Here is a 23114-nt window from a genome sequence, read left to right as displayed (position 1 = left end):
CAACCTAAGACTCTTGGGCTCAAGTGATCCTCTTGCCCAGGCCTTCCAAACTGCTGGGATTATAGGCATGAGCCACCACAACCAGACTAATCTCCTCTTCTTATAGAAACATCAATCAGATAGAATTAGGAACCACCCTAATGTCCTCTTTTTAACTTAATTTCCTCTTTAACATCTCTGTCTCCAGTCACATCTAAGCTACTGGGTGTTGGGGCTTCAACATACAGATTTGGGGGAAGGGAGGTTCAGCCCATGATAGGGAATCCTGAAGGACTGTGAGAATTTTCCTTTATTAAGGAAGTATGTGCCAGGCATCTTGCCCCAAGACAGAACCTTCTGTGACTGCTGCCTTCAGTATTGCAACGGGGTAAAAAAGTGATATGTGCATGTTTCTTTCATATGGTGGCCCTCAGGTCTATCACCCAGTCTGGCCCAAACTTGAGAGACCAGTCCTTACCTCATTCCTCAATGAAGAAATACACTGAGTTATGATGCTTTTATAACATTGGCTGCTCTACCAGGATACTTCCGGGGGAATACTCATATTTAATCATATTAGTGTCACTAACTCTTTTACCTTTCATTTTTAAATGAGAACTGGAAAGCAGCACTGAGCTCATGCCCCAAAGCACTGAAGATTGGATGGCTTATTCTTTCCACTTAGCCTCATCCCATCCATTATACCTCAAAGCAGACTCATTCTGCTACTGCTTCCTGGAGTCCTTGATCCTAAAGTCAGTGTAAAGACACTGGTAGCATTATGTGGAAAAAAAAAAAAAAGTCCATCTGAGCTATTCTGAAACTGTACAGGTCAAACTCTCTTACATCATAGCAGAAAAATGATATTATCATGAAAGACAGCCAGTGATTCCTGGAACAATGTTATTATGTAGCTTTCAAAATGAGTCAGAGCTAAAAGAAGAATTAAAAAACAAGGTGTCCCTAAAGACTCTGTTTTTTTTCCCCCTAAACTAGTGACTATTAGGGGATATTAGTTTCAATTATCCATTCTCACATTCCTTTAGGTCTGGCAGATTGCAGTGGCAAGCAGGGAGAGTCCAGCTCTGTCGTCACAGGCCCTCTGACCACAGCTAGCTATCAGGTCTGATCATCTCGCCTGCCTCAGACTCCACTCCTGACCTTGACACCCTAGTCTTTCATAGGAGCCCCTGCTTTTTGTCTTCTAGTTTTCAGTGGCTACGATTCTTGTCTCTGAATCATAGGGGTTCCTCTTGGTCCCTGAAACCTGCTAGAGAACGTGGTATTATAGTCGTGTGCCTTCCTGAATCCTTGATAGATTTCAATTGCCAGTGGCTAGTTGATATGGTACTTGAATAGATGTTCTCTAGAAAAGATCTCTTCATCCTTTTGCTTACTCACTGGCTACAAACAAGTAGTTACAGTATTCATTAGGGATTGTTTAGTTTTAAGAAAAACAGATACATGAGCGCCAACTGAAGATGATTTGTATAATAATGTTGCCCTTACTCAGTTTCTGTATACTTCCTTGAATGGGAAACTGAAAAGTAGAGTCACAGTCATACAGTCATATCACAGGGAACCTGTGATCCATGCTTCAATCTATATTAGAGATGTGTTCATGGTTTTATATATCACACATGCAAAAGTCATCAGCCAAGTGCATTAAAGCTAAAAAAAAAACAACAAAAAAAACAAAAAAACAAAACAAAAACAACAATGAGACATGCTGCCCTATAAACAATGAGACCTGCTGCCCTATATCTTTCTTTGTATTTTCACTTAATTAAAGGAATGGTTTATCTCCTCTGGATTAATCTCAGCAAGAAGAGTCTTCTTTGGAATTTATATTATTCTGTCACCAGTTTCCTACTTCTTTTCCTGCCTCCTCATTTCTCTTACTTATTCCTCTTCCTATTGAGTTTATCTTCAGTGTTTTGACCTTGACTGCATTCCATTCAACTCTATTCCTTGCAATATTATTTTCTTAATCTCAAAATGCTCCAGTTTTTGACCAGGACTAATTATTTAAAAATTTTCTACCTTTTGAGCTTTAGGCTTATAATTAAACCTGCCCCCTGGGCCTCTTCTCTTAGCCACATTGTATACTTGTGCTTAACTTGAACAAAACTAAGCTCACTGTGTCTCTTCTCAACACTGCTGTTTCTTGTGTGGTATTCACAAGGTGATGATAGCCAACTGCCTCATCATCCTAAACTACCAAAGCTAGGAACCCAATACTGATCTTTCATTCTACCCTTCCCCTCCTGTGCAATCTGTAATCACAACATGCTGGTTCCCTAAACCAAGCTACCATCATCTCTGGCCTCCATAATTAAAACAAACTGATTTTTCTGTTTTTACTCTTGCTCTTCTACACTTTATTCCTGACACTCAGCAGCCAAAGCTAGACTTTTATTTTTAAGGAAACTCATGTCATATAACCATTGTGGGATCAAAGCCCCTCTTTAGCTGACACCTATCTTTTTCACCCTATATGAATATTCTCCCTCTGCACCCCACCCATACTCCTGTTCAAGACCACTCCAGGTGCACTGTCTTTCTTGCTGTTTCTCAAACTTGTTCAGACTGTTCTTTACCCAGGGAATTTATACATTCTCTTCCTTTTTTTTTTTTTTTTTTTCTGGAACTCTCTTCTTCTCATGGCTTTCTCCTTCTCATCATTACAGCCTCAGCTCAAGTACTACTTCCTTAGAAGGCTCTTCCCTGCTGACCATCTAATCTACACACACTCTCTCTCTCTCTCAGTCACACACATACACATCACCCTGACCCAGTCAGTTTATTTCTATAACCTATTTTATTTGTGTGTCACTATCTTAGTCCATTTGTTATGCTATAACAAAATACGTGAGACTGGGTAATTTATAATGAATAAAAATGTATTTATTTTCTCATAGTTCTGGAGGCTACAAAGTCCAAGATCAAGGCACTGGCAAGTTCCGTTGTCTAGTGAGGGCTGCTTTATGCTCCCAAGATGGCGCCTTCTTGCTGCATCCTCCAAGTGGGGAGATGCAGCGAAACTCCAAGCGTCTCACGTTGGGGAAGGCAGAGGAACATGCTAGCCAAACTCTGTGGGAAGCCTCTTTTATAAGGGCCTTCGTCTCATTCCCTAGGGAGGAGTTCTCATGACCTAATCATCTCTTAAAGCCCCCATCTCTTAACATAATACCATCAATTATGGCAACACCTGAATTTTGGAGGGAACACATTAACATCATTGCGATTACTATCTCGAATCATCTTTTTAAACTTATTTACTTATTTACTGACTCTTTTCACCCACTGGAGTGTAAATTTCTTGAGGGCAGGAACCCTCAGGTTTTGCTCACTGTAATATTCTCAGCACTCAGGACAGTGCCAGATATAGATAAGGTCTTCAGTAACCACTACTTGAATAGAGAAATACGTTTCTGCTTTTTAAGTATTTTCCATGTTTTCCTCACCTTTCCATCCCCATATCTAATGCTCTCCTTTGAGCCTTCTTAATTGCAATTTTGAGCTATTGATGAAGCTTTCCTAGGGAGGTCCTTTTCTCCACTCTTCTTCCTTGCCAAAAACTCCCTTCATTTTGCTGCCTGGGTTATGTGTTTGTGACTCTCCTTCTTTTACTGAAAAAAATAGCACATATACTACCAGGTGCACTTTGCCAGGGATGGGGTGGGGTGGTGATGCATAGGGAGTGTTCCCTGTATTTTGCAAAGAATGAGCTGGGTTTGTAAAGGAGGGGCCCCTTTTCTTCATGGCTGCTGCATGCGAATCTAAGGACGAAAGTTGAACATCCACAGCGGCTTCTTGTAGTCCTACAACTTCTCAAAACTATATATCTATGCTCAAGGATGACCTTGAGACTTCAAATGCTGTTGAAAAAAAGAAGAGATCGATTCCAGATTTACCCAAGATACAGTTTTCTTATCTGTAAACATAAGTGCTATATCTTGTTCCCTGTACATATTGAGAGCTTTGGGGGCATCAGAGGTGTCGCTAGTAAAGGAGGATGTAGAATTAGAAAGGAGGCAGCACAGTAGGTGAAACAATTTATTGTTTTTGTGTGTATTTTTTTAAATTCCATCAATGCCTAGCCTACCGCCTTATACACAATAGGTACACAGCCCATTGACTTTAAATGTTTTGAGTATTTACATGCTGTTGTGCCTTATGCCATGTCCTGGGGGCACAAAAGTGAAAAAAATAGAATAATACCAACTAGATTATAATCTGGTAGGGGAAAAAGCCCTAAACCAATCATCATATAAATAAATCAAGGTTTTAAAATATGATATACTTCAAAAGAAGGTTACACAGCACAAGGAGAAAAAAGAAAATATGCAGACCCTGTATACTTAGTGGGAGAGTGATCTAATAAGGCCTTTTAGGAGAAAAGTGCATATAAATCTGGACATGAAGGATAAGAAATGGTTATCTGAGTGAAGAAGGCAAATATAGCAGTCCAAGAAAGGGAACTGCATGTATACAGGTCTACAGGCAGGGCAGAAATGAGTTTGGGATGCACGAAGCAGTCTGATGAACCGGGAGTATGGAGAGTCTGGGCCAGAATAGCATAAGATAAAGTTGGTGAGACAGGAAGAGGCTGGACCATGCATGGCCTTGCAGCCATCACGTGATCTCTAGATTGAGGACCAATGATCTATCCTATGCTATGCATTCTTATCCTAATGGCTTATCCCTGCTTCCTTATTTGGCCTTTAAGATTCTCATGGTTTCCTCTATATTTCTACTCAGGTTTACCATCATTCTTTCAAACCTTTGGATCACCATTACTAAATCATGCCCCTTACAGCTTGTCTTTGTCCCTTGCTGTGCAAGCACTTTGCTGCTGATTAAGATGGAAGAGAGTATATTTTCTGTGGCCCAGATAGCTCAAATCACTAGTCTAATCTACAACTCTATTTCCATGAGTAATTTGCCAAAAGCTAAATACTGAGACATACTTTAGGGTGTATATGTATAATTATATATAATCCACAAGAAATCCACCAGGTGTAAGCCTATCAGAAGTAAAACAATTATTTACTGATTTCTACAAAATAAAACATTCTTTCTGTCTTACATTGCCATGTCTAGGACCTGTACTTTGAATGTCACAGAAGCCTTTGTACCTCTTTTTATAACATACCTTCACTACGCTTCTTTTTGTAATGCTTCCTGTGAAGAAAAAACAAAGAGCCATGCCTCTTTGACCTTTGTGTCCCCTACCTATTTGTCACAGTGGCTCTCACATAGTAGGTGACTAATGGTAACTACACAGAAAATCCCTCATAGCACAGCACATTCTTAGAAAGGATAGATTCCTGCTGAACCAATTACAGGCCCTAGAGTTAGTGGTGAATCAGTCCTACATTGTACATATTACTGAGAGAGGAAGAGGCATTAAAGAGGATAGGAGAGCATCACTTGTTGTAAAATTCTATATCAGCATTATAGCTGCATATTTACCATAATGTGGGTATGAATACAAATCAGGCACCCAGGCATAAAAAAATACATAACATAAAGGGAATAAAATCATAAAGCCTTTGTATATTAAACACTTACCATGCATCAGGTACTGTGTTAAGAATTAGCTACAAGCTTCACAACAGCTCTTCTGGGTAGCTACTATTATTCCTGTCTTATAGATTAGAGACATAAGGCATAGGTAGACAACATTTGCCCAGAACCACACAGTTAATAATTGATGGAGAAAAGTTTAAACCTAGTCTGCCTAATTCAAGCTAGAAACAGCTCAGAGTCTGCCAAGAGCACTCAATTTTCAAATTAGCTTAGGTCAAGGGGCTGATTAAACATCCCCCTCCAAAAATGTACCGTATGATGCATTTAAGACTGAGATAAATGACCTGATCCATAAATCATCAAAAGAGAGATAACATCACCACTGGCAGAGTTCTTAAGGAACTCTAGCAAGTAGTAGCTCTGCTGCTGTGGAAGCAACTTCATACTTTGTTCAAAAATTCAATCAAGTGGCCTCAAATGTAATGAATCTCTTTTTCAAAATATTGTTCAGTTTGCTTGTATTCTATTAGGCAGATCATTTAGCAGATGTCAAAGTGAATTTATGTATATATAGATAATATTTTATTATATATCATTTTTATATATTATTTTTATATATCATTTATATATTATTTTTTATATATCATATATTTTTATATATCATTTATATGTTATTAACATATATTTTGTATCGTATGTGACACAAGTTATATCAAGGTCAACTCAAAGAAAGAGTGGTGAGTCTTGTTAGAAAACCCAAAGTGTACTGACTTTGTAACTTCATTATTTCCCCTGATTAAGGAATTTGTGAAAATATCTGCTATGGGCAAGGCATTTTATGTGCTGAGGATACACTGATGAACAAGAAAGACTTGGTCTCCCATAAATGCCCCCTCCACAGCCTCAGATCACTGTGCCCCTACATGGACTGTGTTAGTCAGGGGACTACTGATTATTCCAAAATCTCATCAACCAGATAATAAAGTCCCATTTATTGGCCTTAGAGAATAGTACAAATTCTATACTCTATGTTTGGTTAGTTTAACATACAATAATTTGTGTTTTTTTAATACATGCTTTTTGGTGATTATTTGAATTCTGAATTTATTATTTTCATAGAGGAATTATATGTATGCAATGGCCTTCATGTACAGCAAGGAGTCAATGACCCTCTGTCAGTGAAACAAGCTTTGTGAAATGTTTTCTCAGAGATGGAGAAATGGTTACGTACATCATTTCCCATTCTCTTGGTGTCTCTTGTTAGCAGCAGTGTGCATTTTGTCCGAAAGCTGACAGGGGTTAGGATGCTGACCGAGGTCATGGACCTCAGCACAGCTAACCAGTATGTGCAGGGATAAAACCTGCAACTTTTGCCTCATTAGCACTATGTCCCCTACTGAGTTAACCAGCCATAGGCAATTGGAGAACTCTGAAGGTTAATTCTTTCTGCCCATAGGTAGAGATACAGCTCAATGGACTAAGCCTTTAAAATGTTAACACTCCAAGCAGGAAATTTTAAGTGGAAAAAAATGGCTGGTAGTACCACAAGGTTAAATGAATTTGAAAACGGGTCTAAAACAGACTTGCAGTTTTTTCAAGAGTTGCATAAAATATTTTGCAACTTTTATAGAGGTTATGACTCTAACCATGTTTCCACCATGTGATTGCCAGGAACTATTAAAATAAATAGCACAAATAGGGCAATTAAATATAGATAACTAACAGCTTCAAACCACAAGAGAAGAGGAAATGAAGCAGCTTTGTTTTGCATCTAAAAACACCCAGGTGAATTTGTTTGAAATTAACACAAATGCCTGTTTTAAGAAGCTAGATAGGGAGGAAGACAGACGAGACTAACAAATTATGATTATTTCTGCCCTCAAGGGAGTCCTAGTCTAAGCTAATGTATCAGTATGAAACAGCGCCCCTGCTAAGTTACCTACAAGCCAGTTAGAAGAGATGGATTCTGAGGTCTCAACCAAGCAACCACCATCTGGGCAGTTTAAGACAAATGTCATGCCTCCACTTTACACTTCTTAGGTCTCTTGTGACCCCAAGTCACTGCTTGTCTTCAACAGGTACCCTAGTTTTCCTCTCCTGGCTCTTGTGCTTTGATAGCACAATGTAGTAAGAGAGGACAGAAAAGTCTTTTTCTGATAAAAATCCTTCATGTGTGAAATGAGAACTAACCGAGCTGAACTGAACAGAGCCCTGCTCTTTGTCACTTGTGTCCGTGGTGAATGAAAAATGAACATCACAATGTTCCTGTCTGCATAGAAAGGGAAAACCAAAAAAATCATTTGGGTACTGGTAGGAGAATATAAAGCCAATAGGTCTTCAGCAATTGGGGGTGAGAATGATGGCCAGATTTGGAACTTTAATAGTAGGAACATGTTACCTGTCTATTCGTTTCTCCATGTTGATTTGTTGGCAAAGGGCAAATGAGTAAGGAGCAATAATTTGAAAATAGCTAAGATTTACTGAGTACTTATCATAAGCTGTATGTCAGGAACTTAGAAAATGCGGTTTATTATTTGCAATAAGTAGTTGTAAAAGTACAATGGCGAGGAAGGGCAGATCAGGATCCCAACTGAGAAAGCCTGTTTTGCCTCAGCATGATCTTGCTACAGCGCCTCTGAAACTACAGTGTAAGTAGCACTCACAGATCACAATGAACAGGAAAACTTGTAATAAGACAAATACAGGTGACTTTTAATACAGGAGTGATATTACTAGTACCGAATAATTATGCAATGGCTTTACAGAGTAGAATATGGATACTATATTGAACAAATATTTCTGAGTAGAAGTGTTCCACTTATTCTGACTTCTGAGGGTATAGAAATGAAGTTACATAAAAATCCTGGAGTTATGGTGTTGAAAAAGCGTTCTCATCTTCTAGAATAACACGTTAGGGTCATAAAGCAATATTGCAATGTTTATGCATTTACCACATAGTCTACACAAATAGATGTTGTTGAAAATTATATTCTCTCATGTAATGTTAAATCTTTTATCTAATTTAATTTACAGAACTTCTTTCAAATAGTTAGCAACCTTCTAGATGAAGAAAACAAAGAAAAATGGGAAGATGCACAACAGGTAAGGTTGGAGATATTTCAGAACTCAAAATAAAGTTGACTAAATAAAGTGCAAGACATATGTTAAGAAATTAATGGCCTGCTATTTCAAGAATATAAAGAGGGATTTTAAAAAGGCAGTCTAGGTTATATTCTAGTAACCTATTTGTTTTAGAGAAAACAAATTATCTTTTTTATATCAGTCTATGGAAGGAATAATGTTTACACATGTGAAAAACAACTGAGCAAGTAATTTAAAACTTTAAGGAATTAAGGAATTAATACATAATAACTATATACCTTACAGATACATTCCTTTCCTATCTCCAGACTACGGGAGAAACAGCAAATCTAAAAGCACATATCTCAAATGAAGCTACAGGGTATTGACCAGTAAAATCATTTGCATTTACTACAATGCTACATATAATCTGGATCATATCTACAGATATGCAATTTTATTCAAAGCTAAGAACTGTAAAAATTTGGTCTCATAAAAAAAGTTTTCTGGTATTTTGTCCTCTTTCTGTTATGCCTTATCAGTGTAGCAGGTGGCCTTATTGCTTTAGTTACTGTTTTTAAATGCCTTGCATTTTTATTTATGCTATACTAACTGACATATAGTTAGTAACTTTGTTTTTCAGAATTACGGGAAAAGTGAGTTAATCATGTTATTAAAAATCCTATGGAAATTTAATTTAACTAAATGTTAAATTTCCTTTAGTTTTCAACCTGACCCTTGTTAAAAATCCCCAAGAGAATGTGGCAATCTTGAAAAAAAGAATTTATATTTACTAAGGTTCAGGTGAAGGTGAACCATCTATCCTTTTTTTCCCCCCTTTGTAATCATATTCTCGGCTTCAAGAGTAAAGTGTGCCTTTTATTCCTATTATGAAAGGAGCCCTAAAAATAGTCTGGTGTGGGCCTACCTCATTATTGGGTGCAAATTCTGTGCTTCTCTGGCCATAGTAAGACAAAAACATCACCCCTTAGTTTAAGACTCTGAGTCTATTTTTTCCTACAAGTTTGAATTATATATTGTATTTGTCCTTGGCTTTCTTCTAGAGGACAGCCTCAGTCACTCACTGTAAGCAAATGGTGTCTTTCCTTAGAATACAGCTGCAGAGGCTAAACACATCTTTCTAGAATGCTGGAGACTATTAATTATGGATATATTTAGAGCAAATGTATAATACCCTATTTAAAACAAGACTGCAATTCATCAAATGGTGTTATTTATTGCAAGATTCCCAACTTTAACAAATAATGAATGGTAGCAGAACTTCTTGTCAATGGAAAATCCTGAATCCATCATCCACCTATTTGCTTGCAATTTTGAGTTAGCTATATTCTTTTGTTTAAAATATTTTTTCAAGAGTGATGTTCCTTAATGCTATTTTTAAAATAACTATTTGAAATTTGAAAAATGTATTTTGTAGCTTTTACTAAAAGGCGGTGTTGTATTGCAGTTATGTGGTAAATGGGTCTCCAAGTTTGTGACACAAAGGGCGGACTTCTTGGAAATAAGGGCTATTTAAAAATCTACCAAAATAATCCTTGTGAGTCTCCTTATTTTATTTTAGAAGAATAGCTCAACAAAAGTAAATATAAATTCTGTGTGAATTTGGAAACTCACTGAATAAAATAGTGGCTATTGACGTCAGAAGGTTTCTGCAAACAAAAAAATTTACTCTTGAATAAAAAGTGTCATTTCAGAATTTGTTAGTTACCCATCAGCCCCAGTTATGAAGGATAAAAGTATGTTTAGATAAAACATCCTATTAAAAAAGTAGTATCTTAAAGTAAAAAAAAAAATTGACACTTTATATAGCACTATTTTACACACCACAACCATGGTTAGAGTTGACAAGTCCAAATCAGTCCCTCAGACAAACCATATTGGTCATATATTCTATATTTTTTGTTATATTAAATATTCATGTGTCTATTAGAGCAGAAGGGAGTGAACTACAGCCGAAGTGAAATCCAGCATGATGCTTTTTCATTAATAATATTTTGGAATATAACCACGCCCATTCATGTATGGCGTGGTTATTTTTTCTATGGCTGCTTTGGCGCAATAAGGACAGAGTTTAGTTCTTCCAAGAGAGACCTCATGTCCTACAGAGCCTCAAATATTTACTGTTTACAAGCAGAAAAAGTTTGCTGACCCTGTTCTATAACATTTGACTACTGTTGGGAAAATATAATTAAAAACAAAATCCTCCACCATCCTAAAAAAAACTGTCCACAAAGGTGGAAAAGAAAGAAAATGCTTTCATTACTGACTAAACTGCAAACCAGAATGCAATGTGTATAATAGGAAATCCACCAAGAGATTTGCAAAGACAGAGAGAAACCTCAGCCTTTTATGTAACCAAGCATGTACACCCTGTCTCGTGTTTCTTCAAGAGAAGACTTGACAGTACTATGTGTCACACCTGGTTCATCCTAAATTCACTTGGTATTTACGACCATATTGTTAGTATTAGTGTATGTATTAGTGTATGGTATTAGTGACTATATTGTTAGTTCATTGGCTGTATTTAAAGGAAAAATAAGCTTCTTATATCTTTATAACTGGAGATAATTTTGCAACTTGCAGCAGGGCTTAAGTGGCTGCCGAATTTAGGTTCCTACCCTTCCATAGAACCTGACAGAACAGTACCATCTTCCTTCATGTTTACCTTTCAAAGAGAGACATTCCTGGATCTTTCAGCTGATAGCAGCTTATTTGACTTTTAACGATTCAGGTGCATTTGAAAGAGACAGGAAAACTTACAATTACTAGTTTTGCAAAGTATACATAAATACACTAAGAAAAGGGAGAGAGGAACAAAATCGGGGAAGAAGGGAAGCTCTTCTCTTATTTTCAAAAGGAAACATTAAGCCTATTTTAATTTGTATTTGTCCTCACACCACACATACTCATACATACGCACACCTACACAAGGATAGACAAGAAAAATACAGTAGTTGCAGGAAGCTTTAGTACCAACAGAAATTTTATGTACATTATTGGAAGGGGGATGATGAACTTTTAGAATTCATATTTAATGACTGAAAATATAGGTAAGAAACAGGATTTATCTCTCAAATCTTTCTGAAATTAAAAAAAATTGCAGCTATCTCTGTTATACATTTCTAAGCGTAATATCCATTCTTCATGTCTTCAAGTGTATGTGAGTAAATATATTGCGGATCCTCAGTGTCTGATTTGATTTGTAGATGGGCACAGCCACAAGCCCCTATAAAAAATGCACATTGTGCCTTCTGCCTGCCCTACTAAACCTATCTTCTTCCTACTCAAACTGCATGCTTTTCCGCTAGTCAGTGTCTCTTCCTCACTAGCCTTTGCAAATACAAAGCTGCTAGAACTCGCTAATCCACTTAATTTTTCATGGCTAGAAGCTGCAGCAGTGCTGAATGGCATGAAGAAATTAACCTTAATTACAGACGATTTTCTGCTCTAATGTGGCTATATAATGCAGACTGACTTTATAAGCTTTATGGGTTACACATAGTAAAATTCATGTGACCTTTTAAGTGGCCTTCACCTTTCACGTTTTACACACTGTGAGCTATTGCCAGAACCAGGCTGTGTTTAAGAAAGCAACTCAGCCATTTGTACTTGTCCTGTGTGAGGTGTCATGATTTTGGAACAAATACTTTGGCCATGGAGGCAGATACCCTGTAGGTAGGTGGTTAGATAGGTAGGTAGGCAGATGGATGGATGGATAGATGGATGAAAGGATGGATAGATAGATAGATAGATAGATAGATAGATAGATAGATAGATAGATAGATAGACAGACAGACAGATAGATACTGCCTCAGTCACCAGGAAAGATAAAATATGGCCTCAGGTGTATTATTTAACCTCCTTGGGATTCTGCTGCTTCTTGTCTAAAATATGGATAATAGACCCATAGTTTTGTTTTATATTTGTACATGTAAAGTACTCACACTAGACCTGTTATTATAATCCTAAAATTATTGCTAATGCTATTCATACAGGGATTATTATAATTATTAAAAATAAATATTTCTCTCAAGATATTTCTTTATTATTCAATGGATTTAATTGGTTGTAAATATCCTCATGATGATGATAATAATTGATTTTTCTTGCTGTGTTGCTCTTATAGGTGCTAAGCTAAAAATGTAAAGAGCCCAATTTCAGTGTTAGTTTTATGTTATATTTAAGGGACAGAAAGAATTCATCAAAAGTAAAGACGTTCTACTTCTGATTAGACAATCCATTGGATATTCTGAGTTGCCTTGGATTTATGGGGGATTTATCACTACATCATATCACTTCCAATGTTCTTGCTGTGTGGTATCATTGTCAACTGGTATCATTGTCAACTATTGATTAAAAATACACAGCCATTGCCAGTAGCAGAAATTTCTTTAAATAAAATAGAGCTCATTGTGGCCTCATTATTCATGTTTTTAAATTCCATTATATGTATAGACTTTTTATTGCATCTAACTTTTGCTTATATTTCTAGATTTATCCAGGCTCCATAGAGTTAATGCAGGTGATTGAAGATTTTATACACATTGTTGGAATGGGAATGATGGACTTTCAGAATTCATACCTAATGACTGGAAATGTAGGTAAGAAATAGGAATTTTTCCCAAAATCTTTCTGAAATTTAAAAAAAATTGCAAGTATCTGCACCACACATATCCAAGTGTGACACCCATTGTTCAGGTATATGTGAGTAAATATGTTATGGAGACTTGGTGTCTGAGTTTTAGATGGGTCCAACCACATGTTTATCACATACATATGTACACACATACATATTCACACACACACATATATACACACGTATATATTTGCATTCATCTTCATGCATTTGTTTGAATGCCTATAGGCCTACTTGGGTATATCTGCATATGTATACATAAGGGATAATATGTACTTCTTTTTCCATTTGCCAAATGCTCATTGCTATCTAATCTAATTTTCAATATATATAGGTACTACTGATTCTCAAAAAAATTGAGTCTTTATTATCTCCCATATATTGTTCTTGAGGACACTGAGTTATTTTCTCACTAGATGTGTTCTAAGCAGGTGTTGGATCTGTATGTTTGTAGAGCATTTCAGAATTCCTCCAATGGTAGCACTACTGCTGCCATTGCAATTTTGCTGAATACCTTCCAATACACAGTGGGTCTCTTAGGTCCCTCTGTAGTGGATTCCCTAATGCAACAACCATTATATTAATCAAATGACACAGTTTTCTTTGTACTTAAAAAATTGACAAGGGCAAAGAAGTAGTTTTCTTGATTATACACATTGAATCGATATAGGTTTGTGATTTTCTCATTTCTTTAAAGCTTCCTCTCATGTTAGTGTGATTCAGAAAGATTTTCTTTCATTTGTCATGCTGTAACAGTCGTCACATAAAAACCACTGACCTATAGATAGTAATGCGTTAAATAAATATATTTTACCCCATATTCTTATTCACAGATGTTTAAGCTTTAGTTTTTGAATTAGGAAGAGCCCTTCTTTGGTGGGGGAATTAACTAGGAAGATTGAACATGTACAGAACATAATTTTTTTTTATGATTAAGGCTTTTAGTGGTTCATTTTACACTTGATTTCTTATGAAGGTCCTTAAGTCCTACAGGGACTCATTTGATCCTTGGCTATCTTCTACCAGAGTGACTGCAGGTTACAGTAAGTTATAGCTAACTACTGGTAATATTCTTCACTTGAGGAAACTCTGTGAAGCGGAGTCCTCAAAAGTCTGGAGACATTTTCCTGCCCACATACCCTGTTCATGTAGCACAAGACCCTACCAGTTAGAATGACACCTTAATGCACCTTCTGAACAAGCTGCAGGGCCCAGACTTTTTCCCAGAGAGAGTATCCAGCAGTTTGTGCCAGTTCTGTAATGGGGTGAGCTATCCCTTCCTGTGAACAATGAAATTAAAAAAAAAAAAAAAAAAAAACAAAGACAAAAGTCGTATCTTTGTTAAAGGATGAAATCAGAGAAAATCCAAATTAAATATCCATTATAAAAATGGCTTAGGCAAGGTGTCATGGCTTATGCTTATAATCCCAGCACTTTGGGAGACTGATGTAGGATAATCCGTGTAGGCCAGCAGTTCAAGAACAGCCTGGGCAACATATCATGACCTCATCTCTACAAAAAATTAAAAATATAAATAAATTTCCAGGCATCATGGCACGTGCCTGTAGTACCAACTGCTTGGGGAGCTAAGCCAGGGACATCGCTTGAGCCCAGGAGTTTGTGAGGTTGCAGTGAGCTATGATAATGCCACTGCACTCTAGCCTGGGCAACTGGGAGATAACTTGTCTGGAAAAACAAAGAAAAAAATGATGGGGCAGAAAAAGGAAAGAAGGTCTGGACAAATTGGGCTATGAGTTTTAGGACATGTGGAAGGAAGAATCTAGAGAGATTCTGGGGATGCTAGTCATTAAAGCTGGAATAATTGTCCTAAGGACCATGTGACTTCGGTGGTGGATGGGGAAGGAGTTTTGAAGGGTGCTATGCCAGACTGGAAAATTGGCAAAGTAATTTACAAGTAAAACTGGGATAGAAAAACAAAGAACTATTGTTTTCTTGTCCTTTTTGTAAATGTTAACATCTAATTCTAAAAGTCATTGCTAATTAAAAGTATTATCAGGTCACTACATGGCATTTATTCAGAATGTATTTTGAGAAAAACTATTTTAAAAAGCCAATCTCAGAGTCTAGTGAATTTAAATTTGGATTTGAAGTAGGTTGTATCAGAATAACAGCATATCAAATTCTCTGTTCTCTGTAGCACTTGTATTATTTGTTATATAAATTTTATAAATGTCCATAAATTGTGATCATTTATTCATCTGTACCTTTTTTTTTCTTTTTTTTTTTTGAGACAGGCTAGCGTGTGTACGTTTCTTTTGACTTACCAAGATTGTATATTTGAAAATTTTGTATATTAATTTTCTGCAGTGTTATCCAAGTTTGCCTTCTTCCTTTAATATCATTCAACTTTAAGAATAACTCATTAACTTAAACATAACTCAAAGCAGTTTAATACTGCAAATAAAGTCAATATCATTCTATATTATCTTCAATCTTACATAAGGCCTTTGATAATTTATGTATCATCAATTATCCATATTAAGAAGTTATGTTCTATGCATAAAAATCCCAAACATTATTAGGCTGAATATCCAAAAGATATCTTTTTTTATCATTGATTTCCTCATACTAGCCGAGAGACTGACATTGTGTGACTTGAGTCACATTGGTGACTCAAACTGAAGGCTATATTCCATAATATTTAGAAGTTTTCCAAAAGTGTATCTACTAGTTTCAAATTAAGTGACATGAATAATAATCACTATTAATACTCTTCATGTTATCTAATTTGATACTATATGTAATACATAATTATACTGTTTTGTTGATATTTTCAATGTTTTTGAGTGAGAACATGCATAGAGAATATTTTATAATAACAAATTGTAAGACGTGTGAGTTGGCACTCACTCATCTTACATTAAAAGTTCAAGTATTAATTATCCAACATCATGATCATGATACTGAACACAGACATGTATGCAAGAATGTATGGATACATGTGAAAAATGAATAGAGACTAGTTAACTAAAAATGGTTTCCTATTCCTTATGGCCATTTTCTTCATAGTATGTTGGAGTAAGACTACTTATAGAACTTCAAAAGATCATAATGTATTTTAGAGGGATCATAAATTATTTTTTCATAGAGACTATGGATAGCCACTTCAGTTTTCTGGACTATAGATAATAAATTCCTGAAGAAATAAAGAAAGTTGAATGGGCAAACATAAATGTCCAAAGGACCATGCAATTTAATAAGTCTCAGATCCTCATTAATAGCTTATTTTAACTTTTAGTTTTAGCATTTCTGTTTTGTAGTTACTGGATTAGACAGAATGAGTCGGAAGCAGAGACAGTGCTATTAGAGGCGCATATATGTAAAATACAATATGTGAAATGCTAGGAAATAAGGATGAAGAAGAACTGAAAGAAGGCAGCAGAGTCTGGAGTCCATATTGTGGGAATCAATGACTCCTCATGCCTTACTTTTGAGAGTATTACTTCTAAGACTGAAGACAATAGTTTATGTTTAAAATCTTGGCCTTAATTCATCAAGGTAATAGTTTCTATAATCTGATTAAGATGGCAGAAGAAGGGATCATGTATTTTAGAAAGATTTTCTTCAAAAATAGTTCAAATGAAAAGGCTTGAAGCTTCTTTTATCTGAAAAATGTCTGCACCTGTATCAGCTTTTGATAAATGAAATGCTTTTATACGATACAAAATCTGTGAACATTTTGGTATATATGCTTGCATATACATTTTTGTATTGAGCGTGTCCATAGCTTTGATCTATTTCTTAAAAGATATATGATCTCAAAAAGTTTACTACAAGTCTGGAAAAAAATAGTTCTACAAAGATGTTAAGCCAATGCATCTATAAAATAATGAAGCTTCAATGGAATATTTATTTTTCATATTCACAAATGCATGTCACATTTACAATAGACACATCAAAATCAATAATACATGAGCTAATGAGCACTTACTAAGACTACTCTGCTAAGTAGTTTATACAAAATTGATATGATACAAAGAGATTTCAAATTGTCAGTGTGCTTTTTTATTGTAAAATTATATTCTAAATGTTCTACTGCACAGATAAGAAGATTTGCTTTAGGGAAAAAATGTGACTTTCCAATGCATCAATAATATTTTTTTTAATTATTATTGTCAATTATATCTTTATATTATTTAATATAAGAGGGCTTTTTGGTGTTTTCTTTAAGGGACAAGGTCTTGCTCTATTGCTCAGGTTAGAGCGTGGTGGTGCGATCACAGCTCACTGCAACCTCAAACTCTTGGGCTCAAGTGATTCTCCTGACTCAGCCTCCGAGTAGCTAGGACTACAGGGGCCCACCACAACAATGCCCAGCTATTTCTTTATTTTCTTTTTTCTTTTTTGTTGTTGTTTTTCTGTTTTGGAGAGATGGCATCTTGCTGTATTCTCCAGGCCCTTGGTCTGGAACTCTTAGCCTTAAGTGATCTTTTGGCTGGCCTTGGCCTACCAAAGTGCTGGGATTACAGGTGTAAACTACCCCACCTGATCTAATATGAGTTCTTTTTAAAAAGTTCTTTGTCTCCACCAAAAATATCCTTCGAGGGAGTTATTTAAACTTGCTTTCTGTACTTTCTCTCCAAACATTTTCTTTTCAGTCCTTTGCATTTCAACATTTCTCTTATTTTCCTGAAACTCCTATTGGAAAAGCCTTCTGGAAACTGTCAATTGCCAAATTAAACCTCCTCCTATTTTTCACATCCTCTGTGCTTTGCTAACCACTCTTTCTTTCTTGAAACTGTCCATTCCTTTAACATTTTTATGTTTAATACCATATTCACTATGATATAACATAAAATTAAAGGACCTATAAATATTTGGAGTTTTTTGAGGCAATAATATAAAATAAAGAACATGAAGCAATGACAAGGACAGATGTACATTACTTGATGCCCAGCTGTTTGCAATTCCAAAGACAGTAGAATGTATGAGATCTGACATGATTAGGTTGATCTGGCAAGTGAATGGATCTCTATTGCTTTAAAAATTTGTCTAAAGTTGCAGTGGAGTATTTTATATTTTATTTTCAATTATGTATTTTCCACAATAAGTTCATGTAGCATCTTATATTTGTATTTTTCATTGATAAGAGTAGCCTATTCTTCAGAAATTAATTATTTCCACTTTGAATTTAGAACTGGAATTGCATTTACTGAACTAAGTGCAAGAAAGATTAGTGATGTGTTGTATGTTACTAGCCCATTAATTTTAATGTAAAGTTAAAAACAAAAAGAATTTATCTCTTACTATAAGCAAAGCCTTTGCTAAGTGATTCAGATCATTAAAATAAATGACTGATCTTCTAGCCTGCAGGAAGATTTCAGCCCACTTGTAGATGTAAAAGAATTACATAAATAAATAAATAAATACCAAGTACACTTTCGTATGTGACATATAAACCATATATTAGTGATTTATTGCAGAGGTGGTTCTGTGGAAGGATAAAAAAAAATTTCTTAGAGAAGGAAGCATTTAATGTAGAATTTGAAGGATGGCTGGATTGTTGACAATTCAGCATGAAGCAAATAGATGATTATATTCCAGAACATTCTTTTAGCAAAGATGGTATAGAACTGTCAAAGTGGAGATTGTATTTAGGGGATAAGTGGTCTATTTTGATAAAAACACATATGTATAGAAGTAAAGGAAGTGAAGTAAAATTGGAGAGGCATATTGAGACATAGTTCTGAATTCTAAAGATAAATAGGGAGTCACTGAAACTTGACCTGATGAAAGTTGTGCTTTGGTAGGGCACGTGTTACAGCCAAAATCAGAATTTATTGAAATTGGGAAAGACTATAAATGTAGTTAGTCTGAATATAGTTAGAAGGCTTTTTACAGTAATCTATGCAGGAGATAATGAAGACAGGAATTAGTGGTAGTAAGAATAGAAACCGAGCTGTGGGTATGAATTTGAGACTCTGAGGCTAGAATTGATAGGATTCCTGGAGTGTGGCAGATAATGGAGGGATTGAGATTTTATTTGTTCCACAAACATTTGATAGTATCTTTCACATATTAATATTTAGACAAGTATAGCCCCCATGTGAAAAAAAATAAAATAAGATCTTGCATTTTGTTAGAGAAGTCGAATCTATAAATACACACTTGGTGATCAAGTTCATAAAAGTGTCAGTTGAAGCCATAACAGGTTTTTCAATTATTAATACAGTAATAAGAGAGAAGAAACATAAAGTGGTACCTACATTAGAAAGAAATAATCAGGGCAGGTGTCCCAGTAAGAATGGTTAGAGGTAGGAGGTATAAGGAGTTCCATGACAGGGCTGTATAAAATCTGTGTCATATAATTAATAGGAGGGAGAGAACATTTCGAAAGGAATACTTAGGTCAGCAAGGTTGCTCACGCTTGTTTTCCTAGCACTCTGGGAGGCCGAGGCAGGAGGATCGCTTGAGTTCAAGAGTTCAAGACCAGCCTGAGCAAGAGTGAGACCCAATCTCTAGTAAAAATAGAAAAAAAAATTAGCTGGGTAACTAAAAATAGAAGCAAAACAACAAAAAATTAGCCAGGCATGGTGTCAAGTGCCTGTAGTCCCAGGTACTTGGGAGGCTGAGGCAGGAGGATTGCTTGAGCCCAGGAGTTTGAGGTTGCTGTGAGTTAGGCTGACACCACGGCACTCTAGCCCAGGCAACAGAGTGAGACTCTGTCTCAAAACAAAACAAAACAAAACAAAAAGCAAAAGTAATAATACCAATTGCTAAAAGAGGTCAGTGTATTAGAGTTAAGAACAACCTTACATGATTATCGATGGTATAACATGAAAATTCTCAGGTAAAAGTACAGACACAGTGAACAGGATCTAAATTTTCATCAATGGATTGCACTTCTAACATATTGATGTAGTTATCTCCATGGATTTACTTTGCACAGATAAATGTTGCTACACCCACTTACAGCTGTCTCACAACTGTTCCTTGGAAATTACGTGAAGGAGAAAATATCAAATAAAAAGGGAATATTTTTATACTGATAATATCTCCAAATCATGAATATTATAATTATTATTTATAAGGAATTTCAAAAGTTGTTGTTATATATAAACCCTGAGAGATGTAAGATTCTTGAAAATATAGCTTTAGTTCTGCTCCAATAAATCAATGAGGCCAGTGCGTTGAGAACATTAAAATTAAGATATTTTTCTTTGCCAAGCTAGATATCACGGTCTTTTTTTGGTTTAGAAATATGAAACATTGAGCTTTTAGAAAAAATATTCATACTTGATATTTTCTGAAATTGAATCCAAATTCAGTCTGAATAATAGAACAGTACAATTTTGAGATCTCCTTTTTCTCTCCACAGTGCCTTTTCATCAACATCAAATGTATGTCATTTCTTGCATTCACTGGTAAACTTAATCATTTCTTTGGTAGAATATCTTATTCTTCACTTGAGAAAACAACTTTCAATCTGATGATGTCGTTATAAAATGGAGCGGCTTCTCTTTCTAGGTTTATTTTCCTTTCTGTCACTGCTTAGTTTTGTAATTCACACATCTCCATCTCTTGCTTAACTTTATTTCTTTAAAAATAAGACACTTTGAGTCAGTTGACACCAAACCCCCAAAATACACAATTTAACATCATTTTTATTTGTAGCACCTCACGTTGGTTCAGTAAGCTAGACTCAAACCTAAAAATGTTATTAATAGGTTCTGCCTTTGCCTCCCGGCTCTTTACCCCTCCTGCTAGACACCTGAAGCTAGTGTGTGCTTTTCTGTAGGTCAGAAAGAAAAAAATCTAAAAAACCTATTTCTTTGTTGTACTAGCATAATGGTTTTCTTGAGAAAATAAATAGTTCAAATGGACTGAGAATGATGTGCAGCACTGAGTTCTTTGATTATTTCTCATTTAATAAGGATTGTCTCATGGTTTTCACTATGATCTACTTATTCCATATGGCTGGGAGTGGAAGCCTTGAGGAGGTTGTGGTGGAAGGCCATGCCAGACCCTTCTAGAGGCAGGTGAGATAAACTACTCAGGGATATGAATGGGCTTTCTTCCACCCAGTTGAGACCCCCAGGTTAAGGTGCTCCCTGATGTTGGTATGATAGATTGGTAATGGTTCATGGATTTCACTGGCTTTATGAGGTCTCAGATATTCATTCAGTAAATATGTGCCATGTTCTGTTCTAAGTTCTGAGGATTTCTCAGTGAACAAATTAGATGAACCTCTTGTTCTTGTGGAACTTATGTTTCATTGTAGATAGACAGATGTCAAACAGATGCCATCTAACATGCCCGATGGTTGTAATTGCTATGAAGAGAAATAAAGCAATCCAACAGGATGAGGGGACGGAGAGTTAAGAGAGGAGGGTCATTTCAGGGAGGATAGTCAGGGAAGGCGTCACGTCAGTGAAGTGAAATTTGAATGCAGACCTGAGCCTTTAGAAAATGAAATGCAGTGATATGTAGGGATAGAACACTTTGGCAGAAGGAGCTATAAGTACATACATGCACCCAGGTGCTTCTGATTTTGGAGGAACTGGAGGAAGCCAGTGGTGCTGGAGTGGCTGAGGGAGGAGATGAAGACAGAGAGGGAGTGGGAAGTGAGACTGTGAAAGGCATTTGAGATCTTAGCAGGATGAAAAACCACTGGAGGGTTTGAGCAGAAGAAAAGCATACAGTCATGTGTTACTTATCGACAGAGATGTGTCCTGAGAAATGCATCTTTAGGCAATTTTGTTGTGCAAACATCACAGAGTGTACTTAACAAACCTAGACAATACACAGTAGAACACATGTAGGCTATATGGTATAGCCTATTCCACCTAAGCTACAAACCTGTACAGTATATTACTGTATCAAATACTGTAGGCAACTGTAACACAACTGTAAGCATTCGTGTATCTAAACTTATCTAAACATAGAAAATATACAGTAAAAATGTGGTATAAAAGATCAAAAATGGTATACCCATAGGGGGTACTTAACATGAATGGAGCTTGCCAGATGGAAGTTGCCTTGGGTGAGTCAGGGAGTGAGTGGTGAGTGAATGTGAAGGCCTCATGATTACTGTGTATTGCTGCAGACTTTATAAATGCTATACACATAGGCTACTCCAGGTCTATAAAAAATATTTTTTCTTTCTTCAACAATAAATTACCCTACTTTACTGCTACTTTTTAATTATTTTTAACTTTTTGACTCTTTTCTAATAACACTTAGCATAAAACACAATCACATGGTACAGCTGTACAAAATATTTTCTTTATGTCTTTATTCTATACTTTTTTTTCCATTTTAGTATTCTTTATGTTTTTTTAACTTTTCAAATGTTTTTGTTAAAAAAAAAAAAAAAAACTAGACACAAACACATACATTAGCCTAGGCCTACAGAGTCAGGATCATCAATATCACTGTCTTCCACCTTTACATCTTGTCCCACTTATTGGAAGGTCTTTGGGGGCAATATCATGAATGGAGCTGTCATCTCCTGTGATAACAATGTCTTCTTCTGGAACACTTCCCAAAGGACCTGCCTAAGGCTATTTTACAGGTAACTTTTTAAAAACTTTTTAATAAGCAGGGTACTCTAAAAGAACAATAAAATGTATAGTAAATACTAGACAGTAAGGATTTCTCAGTTGGGTTGTAATTTTATGAGATCACCATCATTTAGACAGTTTGTTGTTTGAGCAAAACATCATTACATAGTGCATGACTGTACTCTTATATTTATGTTTTAAAGAGAACATTCTGACTATGTAGTGTAGAATAATAGGCTAGAGGTATGAATGACTACAGAGAGATCAGTGCTGTGTTTATTGCAGTAGGCTAGAGGCTAGAGAGAACACAGAGGTTTAGACCAGGCGACACTGGAAAT

At 35.9% G+C, this 23114-nt stretch overlaps 1 protein-coding gene across 2 annotated transcripts in view; it reads left to right on the top strand.

Annotated features, from left to right (window-relative positions):
* The window catches only part of ADGRB3 (adhesion G protein-coupled receptor B3), a 682014-nt gene that overhangs the window by 324009 nt on the left and 334891 nt on the right, over positions 1-23114 (top strand). For both annotated transcript variants that reach the window (XM_012752559.2, XM_012752558.3), the window contains 2 exons: positions 8548-8616; positions 13109-13217. In XM_012752559.2, the coding sequence (XP_012608013.2) occupies positions 8548-8616; positions 13109-13217 (178 nt within the window). The remainder of the gene's footprint in view (positions 1-8547; positions 8617-13108; positions 13218-23114) is intronic.

This window comes from Microcebus murinus, chromosome 5 (assembly GCF_040939455.1).
Source record: "Microcebus murinus isolate Inina chromosome 5, M.murinus_Inina_mat1.0, whole genome shotgun sequence".
NCBI lineage: Eukaryota > Metazoa > Chordata > Mammalia > Primates > Cheirogaleidae > Microcebus > Microcebus murinus.
Note: the sequence above shows the minus strand (reverse complement) of the source record. Positions and strands in the feature narration are given on the sequence as shown.